Consider the following 19842-nt stretch of genomic DNA (forward strand, 5'->3'; position numbering starts at 1 on the left):
GCAGGAGTAGTTTCCTGCATCCTGAGCTTCCACTTTGGAGATGTACAGGTTCCCCGACTTCTGGGAGACAAACCGGCGGCGATCTGTGTACAGGAAAACTGGGAACTCGTTGAAGATCCAGCGGTAGGTCACCTCCTCTGTAAAGGGAAAGACAGTTGAACAAGTTGTCATTGTTATCTTCAAAAAACTGGCTTTTGTAATGGAGACCTCTACGTACGTGGCCAGACTTTTGGAGGGACACACAGCAGAACAGCCCCTTGCCCTTCTTTGACATACACTGGGTCTCTTTCCTCTTGAGGGAACTCCTCCACAACTTTACGAAGAGGAATAAAGAGAAGAAAAAAAGAAAGAATGAGAATTATAAACGATGAAAACAAAAGATGGGACATTCTCGTGTCTTCAGACATGAGTACGACTGCCCAAGCAGGCATCACATGCTCACATCCAAACTTGACCCTGGCCTCCTTGCTGATGACGGTGCCATAGATGTTTCTGGCCACGCAGACGTACGTGCCAGAGTGTTTCTTCTGTCTGGGGTTTGAAATAACCAGGTTCCCCCCAACGAGGCTGTAGTACTCGTCCGGCTGCTCCATCAGCTTGATTTCCCAGTTATCACGGCGCCACCTAGCGGCGAGTCAAGACAGTTGTATGCATTATCAACCCACACCATGTCATACCACATGACATACACTACTTCTGTATTGTGTATGCTGTATATAAATCTTCTGTGTAACCTGTATGAAGCCGGTGGGTTCGCTCGTGCCCTGCAGTTCATGGAGATTCTCCCATCTGGTGAGTCTTCAGTGTAGACAACGTCCACTGGCTCCTCCTCAAAGATGGGGCCATATCCAGTAGCATCATCTGACAAATTGTACATGACAATAAGCTGACATACTCATTTAACATCAATCAAAATGTATAGTGACATACATGCAGTGTGTCCTGTTTTTGTTCCAACTCTTTTGGACAACAATTCAGGAGGAACTCACCTCCAAAAATTCGAGGCTCGCCAAATAGCACCGCCACTGCAAGGCAGAAAACAGGGTCGTGTCAGCTAATGGTGTGCAGGGTTTATACTTGATTAAGTGGGTAAATGGATTATCTGCAGGAAATCAACGGGCCTCTTACCAGTGAGGGAGACCGAGGAGGAGAGGGCCAGGAGCAGCAAAGCAGCGGAAGCCATGACTGTCAGCAAATTGACTTATTGCCAGCACGTGATTGAGGCCGACGGCCAGAGGGACACGAGCAAGATGTCAGTGGACTGGACATGAACTGGAGGTGGCTGAATAAGACACAAAAACAAAAGAGGAGGTCAGAAAAAATCTTTTTTTTTTTTTTTGTAACAAGAAACAATCTTCCCTCATTGTGTATTATTAAAAAAATGAATATGACTCTTAAGATATAATACCAGACTCCACACCGGAAACAGGGTGCAAAACTAGCTGGAATCCTTCTAGTGCATACATACATAATTCAGGATGGGAATGACCCAGCAGAACACTGCAAATAGCCATGAGGGGGTGCATGCATATCCACAAGGACATGCAGCTATGGAGGCAGACTGGGCTCTAATGTGTGTGTTTGTGTGTGTGTGTGTGTGTGTGTGTGTGTGTGTGTTTGTCTGTCCTGCTGACACACACTGACACACTAGTGCCGTCGAGGAACTAACACAAGGTAACACTGCAGCACCTAGACAGTTCCTGCTGCGCCGTCACACATGCTAACACATCACTTCCGCATCACTTCCGCAGCATGAAACAGCAGCACTGATGTGAATAACTGCAGTGTTTCGACTCTCACTGTCAGACAGGCCTTACTGGGAGAGATAATAAAAGAGAGAAACGGTTGGAGGATCATGGATATAAAGCAGGATTGATTAAGATGACCAGGATGGGATGACGTGGGGGGAGGGTTGATCCTTGTCCTGTGTTCACCCGTAAAGCCCCCAATGGAGAACTTAACGTTTTTAAATCATGTTAGACTACAGAATCAAACAATTCATTTGTCAAAGTTATTACAAAATACATTAGCAAGTGCTGTTTTGGACCGAGCAGCAACCTTGGCCTCATGTCACCTTACATAACAACGACTCCAATGAACTCCACACAGTCAGATCAACAGAGCACATGTGTTTTCAGGCAAATATCGTGACCGATAGACAACATCTGACAAGATGGCTGTATATCCTACAGTTAGCTAGCAGCAAGGCAGTCTCACAGTTTGCTGCTGAGTCATTCAGGATGTGAGAAGGAGAATAAGAGGCAGAGATGAAAAAGGGCCAAGCTGCCACCGGAGAGAGAGAGAGGGAGGGAGAGAGGCATACACCCAGTTCACAGCCCATCCACATGCAGAGACTGCAGCACTGACTCCTCGTGGGCTCTCTTGATGACTCAACACTAATATCACAAAACTACCAGCAGCTGGCAGCATCCACCCCGCCTTTGAACAGCATTTTGTCTTCATACGGTTTATCTTTCGGATGGAGTAAGAGCAGCAAAGCCCCAAAGAAGGATAGTATCGCATCACAGCGCAGACATATTCAATAATCATCTGACTTTAGTGCACAGGCTGCAAAGACACGTTCACATACGGCTTTGTACATTATTGCCGCAATCTGTTCCACCTCGATTTCTGATCAATTCCCAGAGTGTGTTTTCATGCGTTTCCTCTGGCGATAATCCTATCACAGATCCTCTTTGGACAGACCAAAGCAAAATTTAGGTCAGCACATGTATTAAAGCCAAGTGTCTTAGTGACTGCCTGAATGAGCATGTTTGCTGTGTGTTTCAGGGCTGCACAAAATCACATTGAAAGGCATGTTTGGAATCAACAAGAGGCAGTTTTAATCTTGTGTTTGCTGGGTTGATTCATTCTGATCGAATTCCGTTGATGTGTTTCTATGGTGGCTCTGGATTAGGATTGTTCGTCACAAGACCTGGAATATTTCAAAATAAAGGTGAAACATGGTCCTATGTTGAAGACCCCTCACATCTAAACAGTGGGGTGGCAATATGTCACTTAGACTTGGACATTTTGCATTTTTGTTCTGTCCGGGGCACGGGAGAAATAAGTACTTGGAATGACATATATTGGATATATACTGTATATCATAATTTATCATATTTGACAAACCAAAAATATTTAACTTAATAATACATTCATTGAAATAGAGTCAATATGTTATGGCAGTACAGTGCAGAAAACACTCCTTAATACTGTTGTAAGGGAGTGGCCCGTCACCCTCTGCCCTTTACCAAACTCAGCCATGGTGCATGAGCTTACTGCGCCCTTGACGCATGCAGTCTGACTCTTTCACCTTGCGTCTCCCCCCCTGCATCCACAGAGACGCACTTTCTTACCAACTGCAGACTGAGAAGCGAACACAACCTTCCATCAAACAGGGCTCATTCGTCGCAATCGTTCCCAAAAGCGCCAGCCTCTAAAAGTAACTGCGTAGCACCTTACATCACTTCACCCCGATGACGACTGAGCGGCACCGGTAATGCACTGCTCTGCATTGCGGTACTTTGGCCGGTCCATTTCAGCACTCCAGCGCCGAACACATCTTATCTTACCCTAACTGCACCCTGGAGCCAGTTCGATCATGCACACACTCACGCGCGCACACACTCGCATGTGCTGTCGTTCTTACCTTTGAGGCAGAAAGGGTAATTTCAGTAACCTGTCCGCGTGGCGCACCAGGACCCGAACCGCATCGTCCCACAGCCCACCCGCCGGAGCGTCCCGTTCATTTGAACTTTTCTATTGGAGGAAAGCGGCTGAGTGACACCTCTGGGTGGCAGCGAGGATTGGTCCATGAGAGAGGGAGGATGAGAGGGATGTGGGCGTCACTGCGCATCCCAGACAACGACATAAAGTCGTCAATGAAATGATTTAAAGTAGGAGTTTTTAATAAACCAGTGACCTGCATAGAATATTATTACTTGGCTTTGAAAACACAAAACAGTTTACCTCAATTGTCCGTGAAGCCTATATCTTACTCCCATATATCAATGTGCTTTGCATCATAAATGACCCTCAGATCCATAATTAATGGCAGATTCCAGATTCCTGTTGTGAGTGAATGAGATATGATTTAATCCGGTATAATATTTGGATAAAGAGGGTTGAAGTAACAGGAGAATTACTTCACCTTTGCACTGGGTTAATGTACATTGAAGCACATATTATTACACATGTTCATTATTTATTTTTGAACTTTTAAATATAGTCTGAGTTGACTTGTATTCCAATCATGAACTGCACATAAATGAGCATGTGAGAAATAAATACATATTGGTTGAACTGCATCTTTTTTTATTGGTTGTCATTTTGGAAACAAATCAATTGGAAAACGACAAACCAGCTCTTCCATGAGAATAAAAAGAGCGATGCCACAGCGCATGTGCACACACACACACCAGATGTATGTTAATCCTCCAAGGATTAATTTGTGGTGCTTTATCTTTGTGGGGGGATTTGACAGATAAAACAAACATAACTGTCATACACTAGGTGGAGCTAAACACACACACATGTACATGTTGCATCGCATGCAGTACCACACAAAGAAAAAAACTGATTTGAAATCCTGAAACCAACATTTATTTCATTTTTTTAACTTCATTTGAAATACAAAATATTTTTGCAATATTATATTGTAGAGTAAACCATTTCGACAGCCTTTCATGCTTCTCATTTAGCTTCAACATTAACCAGAATGTCATATTATATCATATCATATACTGTATATCCTACTGTATGTTCACCAGTCACTAACATTGTTTCAAGGGTATTCACACTCTAATTTGCCGCTCGCTTCTCCGTCCATGCCGGCCCTCCGTCTGTATGCTCCAAACTACACTTTTTGTTTTTTTAGGTGCCCACTCTTAAAAAGGATGTGTCAGGTTCATCGGATGTCTTCCAGTTCCACATGTAGTCGTAAACTAGTTGCACAGATGACATCCTGTTTAAGTGTGTGCCTTTTTTTTAATAAAAAATACAGAAAAGGTGCATGAACTGTCAGAGACAGAAACAATACAGGTGTCACAAGAGCTCAGTCACAAGTTAAATAATCTCCTTTGATACCTGATAGGCTAAACATTTGAGCTAGCAAATTCACCTGACAAGTTCAAGAAAATTGAAGAAAATAAAAAGAAGTTCACAGCAAATGAAAGAGTGAAAACTGTAAAGAGTTTCATCCCAACCAACGCCCTCCTACCCATAATGCAGTGGGGCCAATTGAGGCCAAGCTCTCACCTTTGACCTAAAAGAAATCTGCTCTCAAGTCAAGCCATTATTTACAAAATACAACAGAAATATCTACATGTGGAAAGCTGTCACATCACAACGTAAAAAACTTGATGCAAGTTATGATAAACCTAAGATGTGGAAATGTTCTCTGGGAAGAAGAAAAAAAAAAGCTCTTGTATCTCCTGTTGAGGGAAGACACACACACCAGAATTAAAGACTGTTATCCATGGAAAAGCGATATTATACATCACGCACGCACACGGTAGCATGCATGTGCTGCACACACACGCACACACACACGCACACGCACACGCACGCACACTTGTGCAGCCTGACATTCACACACAAGCTTCATTCATTTACAGGAATAAAAAACTCACTGAGTGCTGCGCTCAGAACGAGACAACATACACAGATATAAGGTTAAATGCATAAACCAAAGTCACCAGTGTGTTTACCATTTGCAGTGAAACAAGCTAATATTTTCATTCACATAAACGGATACGCTCGTTTCCACATTCAGTATCATTACGCAATTTTTCCGACCCCTTCATTTCTAAGTGCTACCAGTGACACCGAGTCTCGTTCGGGACAGCAGTCTGGACCAGATGGTGAGTCTGGCTCCCGTTGGCAGTTACCTGGTGAGCATGTTGGCAGTAGTTTGGTGCTGCTGGAGCTGGGGCTCCACCTCAAGATTAATGTTAGGAGGAGAAGGTTTGACATGAATACATAAAGACAGTGTCCATGCTCCGCCCTCAGGCTTTCCTACACATTTTAATATTCCACACATTTGCTTTGAATCCTACTGGATGATCGGTGTGTTTGGATACCATACGGGCTGATGGTAACTGGGTGTATGATTGTCAACAATGCCATAACAATCCAGAGCTGAAAATTAGTCCTCACAACTAATACCAGTCGACATGCGTGAAAAAGATTTTTTTTTTTTTTTTTTTAATCCACTTTTTAGCTTTCACGCCTGTGTAGGAACCCTGGACCCCAAAGTGAGACTCAAAGAGGCTATTTTAAGTTAGTGAGCCCACATGGATGCTTCACAAACTGAGAGCACACAAGATAAAGCTGTAATGTGCCTGTATGAACACATTGTAAAACCCCAGTTGTCTTTTGAGTAATATGGGGCGGTAGACTGTATGCAAAATAATCATGGACTGTTGAGAACTGCACTGATCCCAGGTCTGTCCTGTGTATGAAGAGGGATGTCACTGTGTATTTAAGTCACTGTTCTCTACGAAGGCACTAGAAACTGTGCTGAGAGGTTCTTGATCACCAAAATCGAAACATCCAGAAACTGAAGTGTGTATACCACTTAATAACCCTGTTCAGGTGCACCTATTGTACGTAATCCTCTCACTCTTTCCGCCGTTACGTAAGAGGCATCAGACACAATGTTGGGTAGCTCGGACCATGCCGCGATCGCCTAAAAGAAAAGCCTGCACAGTGGCCGCGATTCGGGGGTGGAAGCACTTGATAATGACACTGGATCAATCACAGCTCCTCTTGTGTTCAGCGGGTGCTCAGTAGCAGGAAGCATAGGCTCGGTGAGAAAGGAACAGATCAGGAGGGAGAAGCCGAACAAATAAATGAAAGCAATAAAAGAAAGCTTGAGGAAACGTGTGGCTGAAAACAGGCTGATTGGAATAAGTGTGGGAGTTCTAGCTGGCTGGTGACCGAACGCTGAGTTCAAAATGTTTCTCGCCAGGTTTCCAATGACTACAAATGGATAACCCCCACTTTGAAATATAGCTTCTTATTCTATTTCATATGTACAAACACTTCATCTGTCTCAAAAAGACATGCTAGCCTCTATTTTGAGTCACACATTTCACAGCAGTATCCAATAAAGACCCTGCCAAAGACCATTTTTTCCACTATATATCACACGCCATTTAACACTGACTGAAACAATAAAAGGAATACCCAGTCGCTTGGTAGGCGTGCACCATATACAGTCTGAACACACAGCTAACCTCTGCAACACGGTGATCAAATGCTTACAAGAATCGTCATGTACTCCATGCAGGTGCTTATGAACGTGATTCAATGCATATTTGCCTGCCTGCGGGTCACGTACTGTACTTTGATAAAATATATATTTGGATACATCATGTTTAGTATGTTCGCAAAGGAGATCAAATGGCACTAACACACAGGCACACACACACACACGCGCACACGCACTGCTGCTCAGTCTGAGTGGTAAAAATCTCTGGTACATTCCTTCTGCTTTTCTATATTGCTTCCTCTCTCCTTCCCTCTTCTCGGAGTTCTCACATCCCTCGCTTCACACCTTCTTTCAATGCTTATGGGGAGGGGGGGGGGGGATGTGGTGTCTTGGCCGTGTTGAGTGTGTGTGGATACGAAGAGGTCACATTGTGACAGGGGCTGGCGGGTGTGGAGATGAGGGCGTGTCAGCAGTCTTGGTGACAGGTAGCCACGGGGAGGTGCCCGTCGTTAAACAAACGAGTTCATGGCGTTGACAGGCGACGGGGCCTCCGAGCTCTCGTTGCCTTCGTGCGTGTCTTTCTCTTTCTTGCCGCTGTACTGGCCGATGAAGGAGCCGTCCTCATTGAACTGTCCGTCCCCGCCCTCCCCGTAGTCCACCAGGCTGTCGTCGCTCTCGTCGCGGCGCACCGTTCCGTTGGACGGCGTCCTGCTGCCCTTCAGCGGCTTGTGGTCCTCCGTGTCACTACAAGAGGGCCGGAAAAGGTCGGAAGGAATATTAGTGAGGAGCTAATTAAGGTGGTTAGTTGAACTGGTTTTCTGCAGTGGTCAGTAACCCTGTTGTCATACAGGACAGACTTTTATCCAAGCATTAGCGGCTTGCATGAGTAATCTGGCTTTTCCACTGCACAAATTCCACATGAACTACATGTGACAGAATACGTCGCTGTTGTGTACACAATTTGGTATGAATGTGTTGGTGGAGCAACATCAAGTTGACATAAACATATACACAACAGCTCATTGAGGGGATATCATGATGCACAGTAACAATGGGACGCCTGAAACATTTTGTAGTACTTGTCCAGTGGAGCAGCTCAGCTACATGGTATTTTTTTAGAGTTATACATAGTGTTAGTGCTGTTTTACATCCGGGTGCTGTTAATTTAGGGTTGGTGACCACTGTTCAAGATTCTGAAAATGCGTGCGGTTCAGTCTCTTGCACTACTTTACCTTTATATACAGTTTATGTAATGAAATCAACCAGTATGCTTTCAGGTTACATGCATAATCAAAAATGCACTCCTACGTTTCAGTCTTTTTTTCGAGAGATAAAGTTTTCATTTGGTCAAGAAATGTCCTGTTCCAGTTAATACTAGGCAAGCTCAATGCATTTGTATTTTCAAAGAAAATGAAGAAAGCTGGAGAACTAGAAGCAGTCCGTTTTCATGTTAAGTCTCAGTGTTATTGTTGGAACTGTGGTTATGGTTTTTGACTATGTCAGTGAGTACGATGACACAGTAACAATATCAGTTAAAGTGCTTTCTCCTTGCTTTTACTTGAACTCAAGTCGGAGACATAGCTTGAGGTGTTTGATAGAATTGCATGCTGGTTTTAGCGACATCTCGTCTTACCTCTCCATAGACCTAAACCCGTCAAAGAACAAAGATAAGAATGGAAGGATACATGAAAAGCAATTTGTGGACCACAATGAGCATCTATTTTTGAATGCACAGACAAGACAGAAGCATGCATATGGAAACATTGAAAGCACAATGGCATCCACGTTAAGCTAAAAATACATTTCCCTCAGAGCAACTACTTTGAGAAGCCGTACGTCATAGAATCCTCAACATTCCAAGAAAACGTGAAAATGTTGCGATTAAAAAACTAAAACCATGTCACCAGAATGGAATTTGTGATACACTTGTTTTGAGAATGGGTAGCGTACAACTGACTTGTTAAAATGGACATCTATATGCACTGTACAAAGCTTTTGTTCATTAATGTCAGTGCGAGTCAGTCATTGTAAGAATCAAGAGTAGTGCTGATTCATGCCTTGCCTCTGTGGAGTGTTTGGTTATGGACTCTGGTGGGGAACGTGTCTTTGCAACCTGGTAAAATGTTCTACATACAAACAGTATTTAGGACACAATGAATCCAAAACGCATCTCTGTATGCCGCGGTCCAATTTTGGCTGTATGTTCTCATCCGTCTCTCACCTGTACTCTCCAAATGTCCCATCATCCTCCTTCATAGGCTGGATCTCTGGGTCTTGGTGAGCATCTTCTTTCTCTTTCACTGTCAGATTAAACACATTTTTTTTATTCATAAATTCCCATGCATCCATATGAATAAGCTTGAAATGACTTTGTGGTGCATTACCTGGATATTTTCCACCCTTGTTCCTCTTGATAAAGCACACTATGAGAAGGACCAAGATGAGGAGAGCGATGGCACACATCAGGCCAATAAACCAGCCCTGGGTGGCAATGTCTACCTGTCGGCTGGGTACAGCTGGACACACACACACACACACACACACACAGAAAGAAGGGGAAGATGGAGACAAGCAGTAAGCATAACCGTCAGTCCACATTCAGGCTGCGACAATGGTGGAATCTGTTTTCTTCATGTGAGCAACACTGAGATGAAAAGAGGCTGTAAACACAGAAATTAAATACGAAAAATGGGTTAATGTGCAATGGTTGTTAAGGCACTGTATACTGGACAAAAAGAAGAAAAAAGAAAACATTAACATAATGGACCTGTGGGTGATGATTTAAAAAGGACATGCATCAAAACGACTTGATGGCAACTCCAGACATGCTTGTACACTAACTAGCAAACTAACTACTGTACAGTCACGTCTGAATGAAGTGTTGTTTATCTGACAATGACACAGTGCTGTAACAGAAAGCCGATGGGTAAATGAGAATTAACCACAAAGACGTCTATCCTGAGGCATGCCGCCTCACCTGGCACCTCAACCAACACTTCGTCTGTGCTGTGGACGGTCGGGTCAGCCGGGTCTCTAGCGACCACCCGCACCTTATAGGACGTCCCCGGCTTTAAATCTTTTATCATATGCCAGTGTGAACCGTTTACCAGCTCCTTTACCCAGTCCTCTTTACCTGGAATTAGTGGAGCGGATGGAGAGGTATTAGATTCAAGGAGCCTTTGGGAAGAATCATTATGATGGTACTTAAACATTCGTTTTGATGGTTGAATTTTTACGGATCAGATTGATCGAGTTATAATCAATTCAATTCATGCACTCGTGTTTGAGATGACAGTGAATACAAAGCGAAGCCTTACTGTTTTCTACAATATATTCCACATATACATTCTTATGGTGTCCAAAGTAATCCCAACTGATCACTGCACCGTCCTCCAACATGGACGTGTTAACTTTGCCAAACGCAGGGCCGACAGGCGGCACTGAGCACATAAAAGAGGAAGAAAACAGTAGCTTTAATTCCAAAAGTCCTGTAAAATATTGCTATGGAGCTTAAGTACAGGAGCGATTAGAAATAAAATAACAAAGAAATAAACATCACACATTAATACTGTGTTTAGGGTTGAACTGGTGTATACAAATCTAACAAACTCGGTAAAAATCAGCTAACCCAAATTCTTGCAGCAGCCAAATTCAACAATGAAAAATAACTCCATGTCTGTTTTAAATAGTTTGAGGATTAAATTAAAAATCCCATACACCTGAGTAGAGCCTCAATTTACAAGCAATTGTTGGCTTTCTGTCCAACCTTGTCAGTTAAAGAAAACTACTATTCAATAAATAGCAACACCGTTGTTATTAAATGACAAAATAACTTTGAGAGCAGTGTCAGGTCCTGCAACAATATAGAAACAGGTTGGTTATATAATTGCAAAAAATGGCCATTTGAGCAGACTTTTATTAGTTCTTTTAAACCAAATAGAACAAGTGTTAGGTGAAATCAACCTCAATTAACTTGTGAAAATTGCCATTTTTTTCTCTTCCTATTAATACAACTAGTATTTTGTAGACTGTTTTGCAGAGATAGACCATTTTTTGCAAGGCAGAAAAATAGGTGAAGATATTTTGGGAAGTAGACGGGTTTACAGGGAGTGCTTGTACCCTTGTGAAACGGGGCAAGCGAAGACTGAGTGACTGGGGAGGTTGTGTGAGGAGGCTCTGTAGGGCCTGAAAGAACATGGAAAATAGTGAGACAACACACATACACAACACAGTAGCCAGTGAGCTAGTGTTTTGCAGAGAAAGTAGCTACTGACATGCTGAGTAAAAACATGATGCAACACATTTTAATCCTGAGATTCAGAGAAATGTTAAGTTCCTTGTTCAGCATGCGAACAAATTAAACTCTGAATCATAGCACTGCAGCATGCATATTGTCTTAATGTAATTAATGTAAAGTGTATACACAATCCATCAGTTTAGCCATCATCCATCAGCATCAGCAGGTATAACGTTTGTCTTAGTGCTGGACTGACACCTTGACAAGCGTCATGCGTGAGACTTCAAATGAAAACATGTTCATTTGAAGAGGGTAAATACACAAGGTAAAGACTAAAAGCATGAGCAACTATACAATTTCAGTATTTTAAAGCTACTTTGAGGATCTTTAATTTTGTGTTGAATTTGGCGGTTCCTGTGGTCAAACTGGGTAGTGTTTCTGAGCGCCAGAGTCCCAATATAAAACCTCTCATTTTACTGCAGGAAGGTCTTATAGTCTAACCCACACAGCGCTAGTTTTGATTCTCCCGGTTTCTTGGGAAACTGCATGATTTTGTCAGATTTTTACGTGATGACATGGAAATAACCATATAGAAAAATATTCAAATTGTACTAATATTCTCTGTGATGGTCTGGTTCACGTATGTAGATCATATGGAGGCATCAGTAATAAATTGAGAATGTTTAATAACCAGTTAAAAGTTCCTCACAGTAACTTCAACTTATGTTGCTGTTCACCTTGTTCTCTCAGAACTGGACACAAGCATGGGTTGTTTGCAGATGCCATTGAAGATTTACAGTAAATCCTAAATATTCTTTTTCACATTTCTTAGACATGCTACCTTAGTAACATGCAGGGATGAGCAATCTAAGGACACAATCTATGCTCAGCTCTTTTTTCTGTCTCTAATCTATCTGATATCGGGTGGTATGAATAACATGCAGGTGCTTGCAGCGGCAAACTTGGGTTACCTTTGCCCGTCTCTAAAGTAGGCTGAGTACGAACTTCAGAGAGAAGAAAAAAGAGAAAGAGATAAAACGGGGTATAAGGTGTGGAATGCAGTAGGAGCTCATGGTTGTGCGTTTAAGCTCACAGAAATCCCTAATATCTGTCAGAGCACTGTGATTCTGACCCATGCACTCCTTAATGTCTACGCATAAATCGAATAAGACTTTGATCTTTTCCTCCAATTCTGCTGGAAAATGTATTACAGATGTAGCTAAATGGCTGAAATAACTTACTTGTGTCCATGACTGTGAACGCCTCCTCTGTGATGATGGGGCCAGAGCCCTTGATTGTCTTTGCACTTAAATAAAACTTGTAGAGCATGCTGGAGTTTAGGTTGCCCAGGGTAATGGTGGTGTCGTTGGCTAGGAAGGTCATGACCTTGACTGGCCCCAGTTCACTGGTGTTGTTGACTGCGGGGATAGTGTTTTGAAAGGAGAAGGAGTTCAAGTTGGAATGCACAGCACGGTTTGTCCTTTACACTGATGCCTCACAATACTTTGTATAATACAATAGGAAGTGTGTCAGGCAGCTGGTGAGCCTACCTGGTTGGTATTTCAGCGTGTACCCAGCGAGCCGTCCATTGTTATTTATTGGAGGGCCCCATTCCAGAGTGAGAGAGTCTAAACTAGGGTTCATTGCATTCAGAAAAGATGGAGGCCCTGGGACTGAAAACAAAACCAGAACCACAGTCAGAATATGGATGTTGCACAGGAGGACTGATCATGAGATTCAGCATTTATATATTGCGAAAAAACATGTCAGCCAACATCAGCTATACACACCTCCCTCAGGTGTCTCAAACTTCTTGCTGGGGCTCGAAGGTCCTTCTCCTTTGTTATTAAGGACTCTGATGGTGAGGTTGTAGAGGCTGTAAGGCTGGAGGCCTGGTAGACGTCCCTCGCTACGATTCCCACTAAACGTCAATACCTGGTCCTGCTGCTCTGTGTCCTCTGTGTCATGCACACCGCGCTCACGTCGGTAGTATACCTTGAGGAAATACACCAGAGTTAATACCTAAGAAGGATGGGCACGAGAGTTCTTTGATTTCCTCATTATTGTCCTCATCAATGCAGGCAGGCAGAACGGTTGTACTCTGACTACCCACATCTCAGAGCTCAAAAGCCATAGATCAAATGTGTTATTATTAGCTTGTTTTCAGTACATTTGAAAGCACATCGTGAAACAATACATTGCAGATACTTACGATTTACAAAAAAAGGTCAGATCCGTACATTTTGGGTTTAATTTGACATTTCACTGTGACTTTTGTCTTCACAGTGCAGCAGTAATGAGGGCGTACTGGAGAAGAGCTTTCAGTGTTTCAGCTTGATAGGTAGATTGTGCTGCTCATGTGTGAAAGGGTCCAGTTTGTCTGGAAGGGTTTCCCCAAGCAACTTGGGTCCGATCTATTTAAAGCCACCGTATGAAACAAAATTCCCTGAACATAAGCCTGAGTTATGGCTTCAAAGGTGACACCGCTTTATCAAACACCTTATCCCAATCACTGATGTTACAAGAAAACTAGTAGCTGAACCCCTACCAAAAACAAACAAAGACACGCTGCCGAAAAACGATTTATCAAACAATACCTTGTATCCCTGTAGTTTTCCTCTAACGGAGGGTAAAGAAACAGGCTCCCAGTGCACTTCTGCAAGTGTGCTGTTGTGAACCATGACCTGCACACTCTCAGGAGCAGACAAAGGCACTGCAGAGACATGAGAAAGAAGCAATTCTTTAACAACTAATTTCAAGTCACAATACAACTATCATGAACTATCAATTGAAGTATTCTGCCTAACTTAGTGCTCACGATTGATTTTGTAATCACGCTGACAAACAGTCAAAAGAACAGACAAACAAAGCGACTCAAAAATAGAGATTCGAAGGTGATCAGTTCACTCACAGTCTTCTCCAGAGTATCCAATCACTACTTTAGGCTCAGGGCCGTTGCCGTAATCATTCGAGGCTTGAACCTTGACCTCGTAAGGCACGTAAATAGGAGTTCCAGACACAACAAACTGTGAAACATTGGCCACAGTCTTTGAGGACCAATCCTCATCCATGTCCTTCTGTCTCCACTGCACTCTGTACTCCAGACTGGGCCCGTTAGCCTGAAATCCTGTTAACGACTGCACACAGATTGTTTTGGTCAGTTACTGAAAAAACATACTGAAATATTCCAAGTTGACTTTGGTTCAAATGTGAGTTAAGCCTCACATACCACCCACAACAACAATCTAAAAGGATAGCTTACTGTCCACGAGATGACCAGGTTGCCAGGCTTTGTTCCCACACACTGAACATCTGATGGATTTTCATCGGGAGCTAGAAAAAACAAAAAATTGTTTAATCAAAAGAATGTTTTGGAATATTTGGGATATTATCGTACTTTTTTTTTATCAAGAGAGTGACCATGATAATCACCTGCGGGGTTGGTCCTGTATTGGCTTGAGGGCTGGCTAGGCTGGCTGTAGCCAACGTCATTCAGAGCCAGGACTCTGAAGGAGTAGTAGACATATGGAGAGAGGTTTAACTGGGCCGTGGTGCTCGTGCCGGAAACCTCCGTCAGGTTGATCCAAACTCCGGGCTGGTGGAGCAGATCCTCGTATTGGATCAGAAACTCTGAAAAAAAGAGGGAAAAAAAGATTCAAAAAGCTACACTTTTTAAAGACGTGGACACGAAAACAAACTGGACGGGAAAATGTTTCTTACTGATGATTATTCATGCCATTCTGTTTACAAATAGCCATGGCGGCTCATTGCGCCTTTTTCGTCTTGTTTATTCACAAAAAATACGGTTAGTGCTTCCAGAAACCGCAGCTGTGTCTAAACTAACTCTGAACACTTTTGAAATGGATGAAATGTGGTTTCTGTTGTGAGGCTACAGTGTCTAATTTCAAGTTTGGCAGCGGGAAAGTGGAGTGCAGTTTGATAAACATTTCATACTCTCTGTGGGACTGTTGTGTTCGTCTCCGGGGATCCAGGTGAGCTGAACACTCCTATCTGTCTGGTCAGTCAGTTCCAAATCCGTTGGAGGGTCAGGTTTCTCTGCAAACACGATAATGAGTCCAGGACCACAGAACAAATGAAAACTCTTGCTCTGCTATTTTATTACAGCACTCCTTGCAACTGTTTTCACTGAACAAGTGACTCTGGAAAATTAGTTTAGCAGTAAATGAGGTACAGTGTGATTCACTTTGATAAATACTGGAGATAAATAATGTCTTTTATCAGAATTGTTTTAATAAATCAGGTCAAGAAAACCTTTATTATTATTAGTGCAGTATTTTTTTCTAAATTTTAGGAACACGCACACCAACTCAGGTGTTTTCACTTCAGGCTGATTAGACTTCTGCAATCATTACAACCTGCACATGGCAACAGCCAGAAGGAGTCCAATCAGGCAGGTTAAGTAAAAACACCTGTGAGTGTGTAGAGGCTGTGTGGTTTTCAAATGTCAGGGATTTCACAATAAAATACAACTCTTTTTCCATTTAAAAAATACATACCACATAAAAAAATGAAACTATATGAAATATATAAATGGTACAACAAAAAAAACAATCGTCATAAAATAATCATTGAGGTGAAATGGAAGGTTTTACAAATAAGACTTGATGGTTGGGTGACGAAAATGAAAGCTACAAAATCCTAATCTGTGGACATTGTTTACCGTAGACAATAGCTGGAGGAGGAGTAGCCTCTGAGAAAGCAAGAAGCAAGAGTAGAGTACAAAAAGAGATTAGATGTTAGTGACAGATATTAGAAACGACAGGAAAGCAGGAAAAATAGTGTGACTCTAAATTAGATTAGAACTGATACCCACTGACAAATCTATATAACTCATGAGCAGGAAGGACTGATGTGGTCCTTTTCTCTTGTGTTGAGTACATTGTTGACGGAGAGCATTTACCATATTTCACTACTTTACAATTACCTTAAACATATATGTACCTGACCTCTGGTAACCTGTTGAATGCAACAAAAAAACTTGAATACACTGAACATACCTACGACAGTCAGCATTGCACTGGCGGAGTCCTGGTCCAGGGTGGTGTTCATGATGCAGGTGTAGGTGCCCTCATCTCCATCTGTCACGTCTTTGATGGTCAGACTGTCAACGTCCACCTCAAACCTGATGACAGGAGGTATTACAGAGAGATGACAGATTATCCTTTTCAGTTTTTTATTTTCACAGTGCAACATAAAATAAATAAATCTCCTCCGAGTCTCAAGGTCTTTGTACCTCCCGTCAGGCAGCTCTCCATCGTCTTTGAGCCAGGTCATGGTGGGAATGAGGGATGGGTCGTGTTTGACTTTACATTCAAACACAGCGCTCATTCCTCTCTGCACCACCTTGTACTCTGGCTGCTTCAGGATACGGGTGGGCTCTGGACAAAATACAGAGTTTATACTAAGAATGAATACAGCTTGATGGTTACGTTACCGAGCGGTTATAGAAACCTAAAATACATCTATTTATGAGCTATAATTTATTCTCCATGTCTGACCTTTAACCTCCAGGTAGACGTGGTTCTCCTTGATCCCCAAGTTGTTGGTCGCAATGCAAGTGTACTTCCCACTGTTTAACGGTTGTGCCACATTGATCTCCAATGTGCCGTTTTCATGGATCACGTAAGCGTCACTATTCTTAACACTGGTTTGACTGTCTTTGAACCTGCACGGAAACAGCAAACACTGGGTTTAAGTATTGAATGAAGCCGTGCAACAAAATTGGTGAGAATATGGCCTTCAGTACAAATGTGCATTGAATTTTTATTTGCAGGTGTAAAAAAAACGTACTGAACTAAAAGTCTTCATCTCACAATAATTGAAAAAAAAAGACACGTGATCTGAGTCGTACCATGTGATGGTTGGTATTGGTGAGCCGAATGAGGCACAGTGAAGTAATGCAGGGTTGTTGGTGATGACCTGGTACACTCGGTTAGGGGGAGTGAGCACCCTTGGTGCCTCAGCTATGGGAAGAAGCACAGCATTGACTAAATCAGCATTTCCCCTTCATACACACTGGCATGTACATCCACAATTTCTTATCAGCTTTCATACTTCCCAAAAGCAACCAAGAACCTCACCGAGAACGTTGACAAATGCGTTTGCCATCAGGTACCCAAATTCATTGGATGCGTTACACTGGTAGACGGCACTGGACCCTGTTTGCACATTGCTAAGAATCACAGTGTCATCTTCCACTTTCCGACTGTGGTCCTCGGGTGCGTCTATTAGGAGCAAAAAGAAAATATGATAGAATTTAAAAAAAAATTTTTTTTACAGCACTTCAACAGCCCCATTACAGTTTTGTGTAAGTAGAAATCAGCACATAACAATTCCAGTGCATAACAATAAACTGTATTGAGTACCATGCAATTGAGAAAATCCCTGCTGGGATTGAAGTTCAATTTCACTACAGCTCTGCATGTCTATTTATACTCTCTGCTGTCAGGCACTTTGGACATAACTGTGAATAAATAAAGTATATTCTATCTTTGGACATTTTACTTACTCTCTATGGAGACCCCATTGACAAACCAGGTAATCTTAGGTTTGGGTTCTCCGTTAACTCGACAAGTCAGGATGCCGGTCTCGTTCGGGGCGAGGATCAGGTTCCTGGGAGCGCTGACCCAGAAAGGAGCCGCTGTGGATGGCAAAAAAAGGGAAGACAGCAAGATTTTTGAGAGAATGCCAAAAATAAAAACCGGTGTAAAACTAAGAATAAAATGTGTCACTCAAAATTCTTTGGCTTAAAATGCAATTCTGATGGCGATGGCATAACTAGATTGTGTTTATTTTTTTGTTATACTTGCAACGATTGAAACAAGAAAACCCCGGGTTACCTTTGACAGTGACCTTGATGATGTGGTATGCAGTGCCCAGGTTGTTTGTGGCCATGCAGCGGTAGTCCCCAACGTCGCCTTCGTTCACATCAGAAATCTTCAGCGTTTTCTTGAAGTTATAGAAGGACATCCGACTGCTCGGCAGCTCTCCTCCATCCTTCTGCCAGGAGATCTCTGGAGTGGGTCTGTCACAAAAGCGAATACAAGAGGATGTGTGTTTTTGTGCCGTTTCTGTATTTTGTCCCGCCAAATACTTAGCATGGCCACGTTTATATGAATACTATGGCAGCACAACAAAGGGTGCATTTATTGTGTGTCGATTATAGCTACAGCCCACTTACAAGCCGTCAGCAATGCATTCCAGCTCCAGAGTCTCCCCTCTCAGAACCATGTTGGTGCTGGTGGCGCCCAGAGGCGTCATGAAACCGGGGCGCCGCTCCCCCTCTGGGCTATCTGAAAACAAGAGGACACGTGATCCAATCAGGACCAGACTGCAGCGTGAAGTAGGAGGCTCCTCTTGCCACATTAGGAGGAGCTCAGAGGGCCGTTCATATTCCCATGAAGGAAATAGTAGAAAGATACGCCATCAAGGGAAGAGACATGTGATTTGTCGGTAAGTGAGTGAGTGATGTGCAATGTTTTTTCCTTCTTAAAGCCTCGTCACATACTGTATAACAACATCTCAGACTCAGAGAGCAAGAGGAATCCCATGAGAGGCGTAGCCATCCCTGTGTTGCTATGGCAGCACTTGGGTACCCCAAACACACATCCATTGGAAGGAAGCATCTTGATGTGTTAACATTCCTTTGCAGACAAAGTCAGAAAATAGATAATGGACGACCCTCTTCCACTTCAAAAGGTGTAGAAAGAGTCATGCCATGTAAGAATGCTAATGTCATGCTTCGTGACTTCCTTCGTGGTCATCTTGGGTAATCATTGAAGGTGTGCTTGATGTAGCAGATCATGAGATCAGTTCTAAGTGTATTGGAGAGTCCAGGGAAGATGCAGTTAGCTGACATTTAATATTACGCATGCTTTGAAGGTTGCTCTTGGCCTTTAATATGTTATCTGCATTCAGAGGAGATCATGGACATTGCTGTTTTGCCATGTAACACGTTTATTATCATGCATTACAGGCAAGACCTTTGTACTTATACTGCACAACAATCTCTATCCTGAGACCCTTAATTTGCATAAACAATAGAAATGAGAGAAACCTGAGGAAGAGTTTAATAGTCACAGAGGAGGGGTTAGGCCAAGTTAGAGGTGAGTGTGTATGTTGGGTACGGTTAGGCCTGGGAGTAGAAGAAGGACTGGGTTCACACTGAAGGGGCTGAATGGGAATAAACCAGCAGCACTCACCACTATAGAAATCAGTGACATTGTATAAAGCAGCCACAGTCTCATTCATTGTTTCCACTGTAATATAACAAGAAAATCATAAGCATGCAAAACTAGGAAAGAAAACAGGAAATGGGTTACTTTACAATGTATATATACCAAGGCATTAGCTTGTGAAAATGCATTGT

At 42.7% G+C, this 19842-nt stretch overlaps 2 protein-coding genes across 4 annotated transcripts in view; both read right to left on the reverse strand.

The window, feature by feature from the left end:
• The window catches only part of cntn1b (contactin 1b), a 10557-nt gene extending 6802 nt beyond the window's left edge, over positions 1 to 3755 (reverse strand). Inside the window, exons 1-7 of the mRNA XM_068586849.1 lie at positions 3653 to 3755; positions 1129 to 1282; positions 990 to 1025; positions 735 to 861; positions 443 to 624; positions 218 to 313; positions 1 to 137 (exon numbers count right to left, since the gene is read on the reverse strand). The exon at positions 1 to 137 is cut by the window's left edge and continues 76 nt beyond it. Coding sequence (XP_068442950.1) covers positions 1 to 137; positions 218 to 313; positions 443 to 624; positions 735 to 861; positions 990 to 1025; positions 1129 to 1183 — 633 coding nt within the window. The 5' untranslated portion in view covers positions 1184 to 1282; positions 3653 to 3755. The remainder of the gene's footprint in view (positions 138 to 217; positions 314 to 442; positions 625 to 734; positions 862 to 989; positions 1026 to 1128; positions 1283 to 3652) is intronic.
• A 598-nt stretch (positions 3756 to 4353) lies between these two features.
• Positions 4354 to 19842, reverse strand: part of nrcama (neuronal cell adhesion molecule a) — a 50277-nt gene continuing 34788 nt past the window's right edge. For 2 of the 3 annotated variants that reach the window (XM_068586870.1, XM_068586868.1), the window contains 25 exons: positions 18655 to 18766; positions 18314 to 18498; positions 17983 to 18114; positions 17555 to 17698; positions 17326 to 17437; positions 16973 to 17139; positions 16708 to 16852; positions 16472 to 16596; positions 16135 to 16164; positions 15408 to 15509; positions 14886 to 15083; positions 14716 to 14786; positions 14365 to 14590; positions 14051 to 14166; positions 13244 to 13448; positions 13004 to 13126; positions 12695 to 12871; positions 12425 to 12457; positions 11336 to 11401; positions 10534 to 10656; positions 10194 to 10349; positions 9601 to 9732; positions 9438 to 9516; positions 8850 to 8861; positions 4354 to 7960 (listed from right to left, as the gene is read on the reverse strand). In XM_068586870.1, the coding sequence (XP_068442971.1) occupies positions 7726 to 7960; positions 8850 to 8861; positions 9438 to 9516; positions 9601 to 9732; positions 10194 to 10349; positions 10534 to 10656; positions 11336 to 11401; positions 12425 to 12457; positions 12695 to 12871; positions 13004 to 13126; positions 13244 to 13448; positions 14051 to 14166; positions 14365 to 14590; positions 14716 to 14786; positions 14886 to 15083; positions 15408 to 15509; positions 16135 to 16164; positions 16472 to 16596; positions 16708 to 16852; positions 16973 to 17139; positions 17326 to 17437; positions 17555 to 17698; positions 17983 to 18114; positions 18314 to 18498; positions 18655 to 18766 (3206 nt within the window). In that variant the 3' untranslated portion in view covers positions 4354 to 7725. The remainder of the gene's footprint in view (positions 7961 to 8849; positions 8862 to 9437; positions 9517 to 9600; positions 9733 to 10193; positions 10350 to 10533; positions 10657 to 11335; positions 11402 to 12424; positions 12458 to 12694; positions 12872 to 13003; positions 13127 to 13243; positions 13449 to 14050; positions 14167 to 14364; positions 14591 to 14715; positions 14787 to 14885; positions 15084 to 15407; positions 15510 to 16134; positions 16165 to 16471; positions 16597 to 16707; positions 16853 to 16972; positions 17140 to 17325; positions 17438 to 17554; positions 17699 to 17982; positions 18115 to 18313; positions 18499 to 18654; positions 18767 to 19842) is intronic. The other variant, XM_068586869.1, reaches the window with a different exon arrangement.

This window comes from Clinocottus analis, unplaced genomic scaffold (genome assembly GCF_023055335.1).
Source record: "Clinocottus analis isolate CAN_PGR_092001 unplaced genomic scaffold, fCliAna1.0.p SCAF_20, whole genome shotgun sequence".
Classification (NCBI taxonomy): domain Eukaryota; kingdom Metazoa; phylum Chordata; class Actinopteri; order Perciformes; family Cottidae; genus Clinocottus; species Clinocottus analis.